At 35.6% G+C, this 10456-nt stretch overlaps 1 protein-coding gene across 1 annotated transcript; it reads right to left on the bottom strand.

Annotated features, from left to right (window-relative positions):
• Positions 1-3560: 3560 nt before the first annotated feature.
• LOC112009129 (probable glucan endo-1,3-beta-glucosidase BG4) lies at positions 3561-4854 on the bottom strand. Its single transcript, XM_065780037.1, has 2 exons — positions 4471-4854; positions 3561-4259 (listed from the first exon to the last, which is right to left on the bottom strand). The coding sequence occupies exons 1-2, from the start codon at positions 4852-4854 to the stop codon at positions 3561-3563; spliced, it is 1083 nt and encodes a 360-aa protein (XP_065636109.1).
• Between the last annotated feature and the right edge of the window lie 5602 nt (positions 4855-10456).

Raw genomic sequence — 10456 nt, 5'->3', positions numbered from 1 at the left:
TACTGCACATGGACTCATACTCTCCCTAATTTGCCCCTTGCTCAAAAGCTCATCCACCTGCCCCTGTAGAATTTGACCCTCTTGAGGATTCATCCTGTAATGTGGCAGATTTGGTAGACTAGCTCCAGGAGCTAAATCAATGCAATGCTAGATGTCACGCATCGGTGGTAAACCTGCAGGCAGCTCTTCTAGAAAAAGCTCTTCATACTCCTTGATCAATGGCTGAATCGCTCAGGTATCTCAGCAACTTTCTTAGGCTCACCATCTGTCACTACTACAGCGTATACCTGTTTCAACTCCTTACAATCCCTGTCAAACTCATCTTCATTGTTCACTATAAGGAGTGCTGGCTTCCCCTCCACTTTAGAAGCTTTGGGTCTACTGCCTTCCTTAATAGGACCAAGGACAATTTTTCTGCCATTCTTAAAAAACACATACACATTATCCTTACACTTATGAGTAGCATCTACATCATACTGCCAAGGTCTACCCAATATTAAATGACATGCATCCATTTCAACAACATCACAAACTACTTCATTCCTGGTTCTCGCACCTGTAGCACTTATTCCCAGTTGGTCTAGCATAGGGGTTGGCATAGCTACTGTCACTGTGGATGGTTGACACCACATTCTCCCTAACCACGGGTTGTGACCGTGGTGTAAACATGGGCTGTTTACCTTTGTTGGAAATGGAACTAGAAGACTCCGAACTGCGGTTGGAAAACTTCGAACTGTCCTGAGATGCTGAAATTCTATTTTCTTGGATAAGGTTACAGCCTCATTCAAAGTATATAGGGTTTGTAAGGATACCTGATCTCGAATGGAAACTCGTAACCCATGTACAAATCTGGGATCCGTTGATCTTCAGTCTCCTCCAAATCATTGCGATTCGCCAACCTTTGAAACTCCTCCATGTACTCATTAACTGTCCGAGTACCCTGCCTGCAATCCTGGTACTGTCTGAACAACTCCTATTGGTAATCGGTGGTAAGAACCGATCTGCCATTAACCTTTTCATCCTCCTCCATGACCGTATTGGAAGCTTTCGTTCCCGAGTACGGTTTAATTGAACACGATCCCACCAGGCAGATGCTCCTCCCTTCAATTTGTAGGCCACCAAACACACCTGTTTGTCTTCTGCTGTACCCATATAGTCGAAAAACTTTTCAACCTCACTGACCCAATCCAGATACTCTTCAATGGAGACATTACCATTAAAAGATGGTAACTCTATTTCATCCGATAGTCCCTCTGCTCCTGATAATCTCGACCATTATCCCTAGCGGACCACGATGATTTCCGAGGACTCTCTCTGCATACTCCTCATCTTCACTGTCTTCTTCGTTGTAGTCTTGCTGCCTGTTCCGTTTGGACCACGATAGGGAGGGCACGCATCTCGGTTATCACGTCGNCCCTTCAATTTGTAGGCCACCAAACACACCTGTTTGTCTTCTGCTGTACCCATATAGTCGAAAAACTTTTCAACCTCACTGACCCAATCCAGATACTCTTCAATGGAGACATTACCATTAAAAGATGGTAACTCTATTTTCATCCGATAGTCCCTCTGCTCCTGATAATCTCGACCATTATCCCTAGCGGGACCACGATGATTTCCGAGGACTCTCTCTGCATACTCCTCATCTTCACTGTCTTCTTCGTTGTAGTCTTGCTGCCTGTTCCGGTTTGGACCACGATAGGGAGGGCCACGCATTCGGTTATCACGTCGCTCTTCATCAATGCGATTAGGGTTTCGGTTAAGCAAAGTGGCAAGTGCTGCTTGAATCTGGTCCAGAGTTTGTTGGGTAGAATCACGAAATTGTTGATTTTCATCACGAAAATCAAGGAACTCAGCCCTAGTGAGGACTGGGTTATTGACGTCGTCACCGCCGTCATTGTTATGGTGGTCACCGTCTCGCCGGTTAGCCATCAGACCAGGGTAAATCAAGGCTCTGATACCAACTGATATCGCGGAAACCTGAAGAGAAGCACACACGATGCTCTCTTGATGAAACAGAAACTAAATTGTTAGTTTCTGGTAGTAAACCTCGAATCCACGAGGGGTTTCCCTGAATCCACAAGGAGATAAAACTGGAATCCACCAGAAGAGAAAATTGACAAAATGTCTGTGTTTATTGATAATAGTCTGATTTGCCTCTGACGGCTACAAAACATATAAATACTGAGTAAAAAAGTTTAAAACCCTAATTCGCACTAATTAAGCGATTAGGTGACAAAATTACCGAATTTTGCCAAAAATGGCAAAATTGAGTTAAACGCAGAATCATAAACTACTGACCTTAAGGGTTGTCCCAAAACAGACGGGACCTTATTCTGACTTTTAAACTAAAAGTTATTAAGGAAAAACAAATATTACTATAAATAGTAAAAACATTGTTTTTGGGGCCTTAACGAAGGAATTTGCCTAAAATTTGGCGATGTTCATGGCATCATGAATCTGGATCAGAACGCCGTTTCCCTTCAACCTGTCAAATTTCATGCAATTCCGACACTGTTACCTCTGATGGCCCCTACTGGCACCCCCCTTTGATCTTGCGTTGTGACTTCCTGCGCCCTTGCTGCTCCAAGAAGGCATGTGCTGTCTGTTCTACATCAGCGATTTCATTTGCTCAGGAGCTTGGTATCTGACCTTTCATCCTTGAAGGAGCTAGATTCGGAAGCGGTGATCAAAACCTTCATTGCTGTAGAAAACTCTCTTTCTTCTTTCGGCCACATCATTTTTTTGGCTAAATCCACCTTAGTTACCAATGAGTGTATTTCTTTTTCTCATACTTATAGGAGCGGTAATAAAGTTGCTCGTAATCTAGCTAAACATACTAGACATGTTAGAGGTTTGACTGTATGGATAGAGGATGCTCCTCCCCACCTTTATTTTGTTCTTTTCGCTGATTCTGGCTAATAATATTTGATGTCTTCCTTCTAAAAAAAAAAAAAAAAAAAAAAACTTAGGCATATGCTGCCAAAAAAATAAAAAAACCATTGGGAGTGAGTTAAGTTGGATTAGGTTATCGGGTTGAGACTTTTTTTGTCAAACTTAATAAAAAATGGGTTTCCATTTCAACTATTTAAATTCATTATTAAAAGTGTGAGTTGTGTGGAGTTACATGGGTTGAAACTCATGCAAAACCTAAACTTGAATCAATCCAAGATTGCTTTTTTTTTTTTTTTTTAAATTACAACCCAACTTGTCAACCTACTAAAATCTAATTCAATACATTGTCAGATCAAGTTAGGTTGAGTTCAATTGGCTTAGTGGGTTGATTGCACATCCTAAATTATACAAAAATATAAGAATAATTTAAAAGTATTTAGATATTCACTTGTATTATGTATTTGATATATACAAAGTAAACCACACATATTAAACGATAACAGCCAAACTATTCAATACAATTATTCTTATCAGTTGTTTACTTTAAACTATATACATAATCATTGGCATTTAGAATAATTTAATTTTGTTGTTCGTTAAGAACATAGATGGTTCTCATCCTGTTGTATTGAATAATTTTTCCAACTTTCCCTTTGGTCCAAATTTCAATTCGAAGCAGATTTAGGATACAAAAAATATAAATGATAAACAGGCTTTTCGTTGGCATCGAATATTCCAACCCCTTGGTCACCCGCTTCTAGTTTACCATTTTCATCGAACATGGAATAAACAAACCCTTCCCCGTAAGTGTTTGGTCTTTTTGGTGTACACTGTCCCGCAGTGATATGTCTCAGAAAATTCTGATTATATGTCCTTGCAAGTTCTGGAGTAGTAGTTTGACCATTCCCAGTGGAGGGCCAACCTGTTTCACCAATAACCATTTTCACAATCAATTCACGTTTCTCCATTGCCCAAACGAAAGCATCCACCAAGGCATCAAACATGTTCCAATAACCTAACCCATTGTCCCAATACACAGCTTTATGTGCAGAAAATGTTGCAAAATCCTGACAGATTAGCCCATCTGCAAAAAAATAGCAAGGACACACTTCGATGAGTATGGGTGACTGTCCCGCAGTGATATGTCTCAGAAAATTCTGATTATATGTCCTTGCAAGTTCTGGAGTAGTAGTTTGACCATTCCCAGTGGAGGGCCAACCTGTTTCACCAATAACCATTTTCACAATCAATTCACGTTTCTCCATTGCCCAAACGAAAGCATCCACCAAGGCATCAAACATGTTCCAATAACCTAACCCATTGTCCCAATACACAGCTTTATGTGCAGAAAATGTTGCAAAATCCTGACAGATTAGCCCATCTGCAAAAAAATAGCAAGGACACACTTCGATGAGTATGGGTGACTGTTGCTTGTAAATGTTGTAAAAGTGGTATCAAATCCCCTTCTGCCTTTGCTGAGAATGCAGCCTTTGAAGGTGGAAAAACCGCTCTCAATACGGCAGTGGACACCAAAGTTGCCACTTTTATTTGACTTAATTTATTATCAGCGAGTACCCTTTGAAGATTTTTCACTACCGGCAAAACATACTTGCCATTGGGTCCAGGGATAAATTGGTTGCCAACAACAATATAGTTCACGACAAATTCAAAAGGAACGTAGGGCTTCAAATTGGCTTCAAACCATGACTTTACAGCTTCATAGCTTGATGCCAGGACAGGCAAATCTTCATCTTTTACGCCAACAGTTGCTTCAATTCCCATACTCTTTAGAGATTGAATTGCAAGCTCATCGGTATCCAAAATCCTTATTCTGCGAATACCATGTTTACGGCAAACAGTAATTGCTGCAGCCGCGTCAGGTGTGTTATTCCCGGACGTTCCATAGACAACACCTGAATATAAAATATCGGCTTGCAACTTTTTGATGGTAGATAACATTATCTGGTAACTAATTCTGGAACGTAGAATTCCTAAATTAATGCGTGTTGCCATAATTTAGAATTCCTAAATTAATTAATGTATGTCTTTTAACTATGTTAAGAAAAACAAATCTAGTATCACAAACTATTACACAACTTCTTTACTTGATAAGGTGTGAATGACTGTTGCAAAAAGTTGTAAAATAGTCTATGGTCCTGCAATTATTCCTACATTAATACCACTCATTTAAAAAAGATTCTAAACTTGTCAAGAGTTTTGTACTTGGTTGAAACCTCCTAATATAGAGAAGCCATGTTCAAATTTATCAAGTTTGAGAAGAAAAAGTATCTCAATTGTATTAACTAAATCAATTACACTGTACTATGTACAATATATATATATATATATAAACAGGGACACAAAACTAACTAACTAAACAGGAAAATATAATTTCCCTCTCTAAGTTAGTTAAAATTCCCAACTAATATATGGAACCATGACATCTGGACTTAATAAACACATGCAAAGCACAATATAAGACAAAAGTTAATGGATGTTTGAAGAGCATTAGTTTAGGATATATTTTTAGAAATCCTTTTATGAGAGGAAAAAAAGAAAAAACTAACTTTTTTTTTGACAATATTTTATATTTCATATGAAAGTGGTATTAAAATTTAGGATATACTAAAATGGTCCATTAACAAATATTTTTAGAACACCCATTAATCAGACCTATAGTAAAGACCAACTACACGACTTGAAGTTTAATAGCTATGAAGGTGAGAGGCTGAAAGCTATTGTCATTTCTATCGTTTAACTCTTTCTTGACATTCGACTTGTTTTTCCACAATGCTTTGAGATGCCAACTCAGCAGAATACTATATATCATGACCTGTTAGCTAGCTAGTATCTGTGTGAAAATGATTGAAATGGGTGGGTCGTCTCTTCAGTTAGCATCTGTTCAGATGGTGACTCCAGTCCACGTTATCATATAGTATTTGTGGGTGAGCTTCAACATTGCTTTAAATTGAGGAAACATACGCACTCTGAATTCAATTGCTGAGCTGCAATGCTCTATGTGTGAAGGCTGCCAGTCTTGTTGATCTGTTAGCCTGATCTTTTGTAGTTAATAATAGGGCAAAAACATCATCAAGGACCCCCTTGCCTTTTAGATCACATGCTAATCTTCTTTACTGATGATTGGAAAATGAAAGGCCCTATTGCCTGTAGTACCTGATTTAAAAATTTTAGAGACTTAAGGATATGCAAAATCATTGCAATCAGATCTACCATGGAACCTTTTTTTTTTATATTATCAGAAAAGAGGTAAAAAAAAGAAGGCAAAGGGTGGGTTGATTAGAAGCTGATAGATGTTGGGGTCAGTGCAAGCTTTACAAACCATGGGTATGTCAATATGGAAGTATGAGCTCGTAGGTTTAACTATTTGTTTCTCCCTTTTGTTTTCTATGTTTTAATTAACATGGTCTAATCTCTAACACCATTTATCAGACATTTGGGGAAGCATGTTTTACATTTTAAAATTGTGTTGCAGTTTGTCTATAATGGTTGAACATGACCCTAGATGAATAAATTAACTGTACATGATGGAATAAGCATCTCCTTCATTATTCTTATTTGTAGTTGCCAAAATGTGCCATGTACCTCTTTTTCTTTTTTCTTTTTTGTGTCTCCTAATTGTTGGGATTATTCTAGACACTGGAGTTAATATATCTTTCACTTTTTTCTCATATTTGTTCCTTTTTTTTTCCCTGTCTTTTCTTGTGCTCATTTTACAGGCAGTTGAAGCTACAAAGAATGTGGAGCTTGATAACAGAGAATTGAACCAAGCTATCCAGCGTAATAGCAGCAGCAGGACTTTTCTTGTGCTTTTCTATTTTGTATTGACCTACTCTATCCTCTTTCTTGATTGGAATAGTTAAATTGGATCGAGAGTCATACATTTTAATACTATTTAGTCACCTGAGATAAATATCTTTTACTTCATGTATCTTTGATATGGTGAAAAAAAAAATGAACAAAAAATTCAAAAATTTTTTGTTAACAGAATATCCTACTCTCAGTATTAATTTTAGAAGGATGGAGCTAGTCACTCTATTTTATTGGGATCAGATTTTTTTTTTTAATAATAAATATATTGGAGACTAGTAACCAACTTATTAGTAGAATAAGTTCTGAATTTAATCCTACTGGTTTTGATAGAATCACATATAAAAGGAATGCATATTGATACAAAAACATATATACTATTGGTAAGTACATACATATTTTTTAAGAGTTACATAGATGAATTGTAGTACCCACAATCTGAAAGTTTTCTAGAAAAAATTCCTAAACTAATCAAAATCTGTCACTACCTATAAGCAAAAAAAAAAAAAAATCTTATCCTTTAATGCTCCCTTGATTGCCAATAAAGCATATAATAGGTAATGTAACATAGAGAGAAGCCTCCAAACTTACACTATGTTTGGTTTGAGTGAATGGGAAGGAAAGGAAAGAAGATGAGAGAAAGATAGGATATCATTGTTTGGTTGATGTAATTGGAGTGGAGGAATGGAAAAGGGAGGGATTTATTTCCTCTTGTTCTGCTTTGAATTTGGTTTGCTTTAGCAGTAAAAGAACTTAGTATTCTTGTCACCCTCTTTCAACGACACTTAGCTCTCTGGTTTCACATTACTTCCTCACTTTCCATCAACTCATCGATTTCCTCTTTAAGCACATTAATTCTGGTAATGTGAAGCCTCTGAATTTTCTCAAATATGTCTTGTACATGTCTAAAGTGGTGCTTGATCCATTGAATCAAGTGCCTTTGAACAGTTTTATCCTCTCATATTTCTTATACATTCGACTACCCCTTAGAATTCTGAGCTTCATTTTTGTTGAATGACACCCTCACAACAAATCTTGATGCTGGTCCCATTATCTCAATTTGAATTCATGTGGAAAACTTTCTTATTCTGCATATCTGTTCAAGTAGGATGAGCAAGTGCAATCAGTTGAGCTTGTGCTGTAGCAAAATAGTACACCTTAACATCTTATCAGTTTTAATCCACTATTTAATGCAAGGCCCTATCATTTCTCTCTCACAAGTGTAGGTTTGGTCTGAAATTAATTGCTCCTGTATGTGGGGGCCATGCAAATCCTAGTCATGCAGGTGACATTTCCTCAGTGCCTTTAAGATTTTTTTTTTCGAGTCCCCGGAAGAACAACAATGGGGTTGAGTCTAATGAGCTTAGATGTTAAAAAGAGCTATGATTCTTTCTTCTTCTTCTTCTCTCTCTCTCTCTCTCTCTCTCTCTCTCTCTCTGGGTGTCCATAAAATCTAATAACACTACATTGGTTTAAAACATTTTATTTTTCCCCTAAAGCTATATATACTTTGGATAACCATGAATATAATAATTGGATAAATACTTCCACCGCCAAACTTTCTCTCTTCATATTTTTTTTTTTTTTTTTTAAGTTCTTTGTTTTAGGCACGATTCTCAGAACCGTGCGGTTGAACCGTAGTTTGAATGGTTCCCTGCTTTTTTGGCATAAACGGTTCTTATATTTAAAAGAACTATGATAGTGAGAGGTTCATAGTTTTCCGATCGGACCGTACGGCTCGGTCCGGATTTTAAAACCTTGGTTTTAGGCATTTCTAGAGCTGTTCACAACAAAAATTCCAAAAATTTGCATCCAATTTATCTAATTCCTCACTTCTGGGCTCACAACAATCGCAATTTAATTTTTGATTTTTAAGACCAATGTGTAAGATTTAGGGTGTGAGTTAGCTCTATTTTTTGGTTTTTGTATCTACTCTGCTTTGCAGTCGAGCTTGGTGTTGTTAAAAGCCCCTACTATCAGATGAAATTGGGGCAAGAACAGCTATTCCTTTGGGCCTAATAAGTTTCAACAATAACAGAAGGTTTTTATTGGCTAGTCTGGTCAATGATTATGTTATGTTTAGTACTGGGCTTATGAATTCCCAGGCTGCACTATGATACCCATTCTAAGCCAAAGGAAATTCTACATTTTTTTTTTTGAGAAGAAGCCCAAAGGAAATTCTGATTTTGCTTCTTGAGTGCAATCAAATCTTATTATCTCTGGGTTCAAAATTTAATAGGTTGGATTTTCAACTTTTCCCCCTTCTCACCAACCTTATATAATTGATCTTTTCTTTTCTTTTCTTTTTTGTTGATTTTCTTTTATGTATGTGTGCTATATTTCTTTTATATCATACTTATAATTAACGACACTATTTCTTTTTTATGTGTTAAAATTTATATAAAAATAAAAAAAAATTCAATTTTATTTGTTTTTAATGCTCAAAATCTATAAAAAGAAAATGAAAACAGAGAAAATAAAATAAAATAAGAAGTTGGGGAGAAGGGGAAAAAAGAACGTTATTGTTACCTTTTAAAAGTGATATAAAATTTAAGGCACACCACATACATGTTAATATTATTTTTGTGTTAGAACTTAGAACCTATCTCTTTCTCTCATTAAAAAATCTATATAAATTAAAACTAATAGATTATTAAAAAGAATTAAAACTAATGGAACCTCAAATTATTTATGTAATAATCTATTCTAGTTATAAAATTGTGTGACTAATAACATATAATATAAATTTACGTAAGTTGTAACTAGTGTCTATCTAACTATTAAATATCCTTTCAATTACAAGTGAAATTTTTATTTACAAAAATCTAAAAATAGGTTATCATGTAAAAAAAAAAAAAAAACCCCTCAAAAAATAAACAAAATATAATGATTATTATTTCTTTTTTTACACTAATATATCACTCATGAATGGGTTTTTTATATTTCATATTAATCTCAAGTAATATATATTCAAGTACATATGAATATTTGTATGTAAAATTTGCCCCTTTAAAATCAAATCTTGACTTTGCCACTAGTTGATGGGTAATGACATCTTTTGTGCTTTAGCTGTTAAAGTATGCTACCTTTGTTATTCCGTTAATTAACAAAATTGAAATTGTCCTTTCTCTTTTGTCATGTAAATTATAGAATCCAATACTGTATAATATGCAAAAGATTGATGTTTTTCTTCTTTAGTATGTGGCCTTTTCTTTTTTTTTTGGGCTTTTGGTTAAATCAATTAAAATATAAAATTAATGGTAGTCTTTTGTGATTTATATTAGAGATGTGGGTTCCAAGCCCTTTGTATTTGGATTGGATCCATTCACATTGAACTTTCCAATTCTTTTTAATTTTTATTTAGATATAAGACATGCAATATTTAAAAATCAAATAAATGTCATGTGTCACATATTCGGTTAGAAATGGTAGGGAGTTGAAAAATATAATTGGAGGGAATAGTCTTCTTTGTATTAAGTATCTGCTTCTCATAACATATTTCCAAATTATTTAGGTTATTTGGATCCTTCTCAAACAAAAAAAATCCTAATAAATTGCAATGTAGATTAAACTTTCATGTCACCAAATATCACGCAATTCTAACAATGACTCTAATGATTCCTACTAGTATTTTTTTACGTATTAGACTTTTTATGCGTTGACTTTAGCTGTCTCTGTGTTCAAGGAAAGTTTGTACTATCCGTTCTACATCACTTTAATACGCATACCTAAC

This window comes from Quercus suber, unplaced genomic scaffold (assembly GCF_002906115.3).
Source record: "Quercus suber isolate HL8 unplaced genomic scaffold, Cork oak 2.0 scaffold_223, whole genome shotgun sequence".
Taxonomy (NCBI): domain Eukaryota; kingdom Viridiplantae; phylum Streptophyta; class Magnoliopsida; order Fagales; family Fagaceae; genus Quercus; species Quercus suber.
Note: the sequence above shows the minus strand (reverse complement) of the source record. Positions and strands in the feature narration are given on the sequence as shown.

Coding starts and splice junctions, on each gene's coding strand:
- LOC112009129 (XM_065780037.1), bottom strand. CDS start 4,854: ATGTTATCTACCATCAAAAAGTTGCAAGCCGATATTTTATATTCAGGT. Junction 4,260..4,470: donor TAGTGAAAAATCTTCAAAGG/GTACTCGCTGAT, acceptor CTAATCTGTCAG/GATTTTGCAACATTTTCTGC.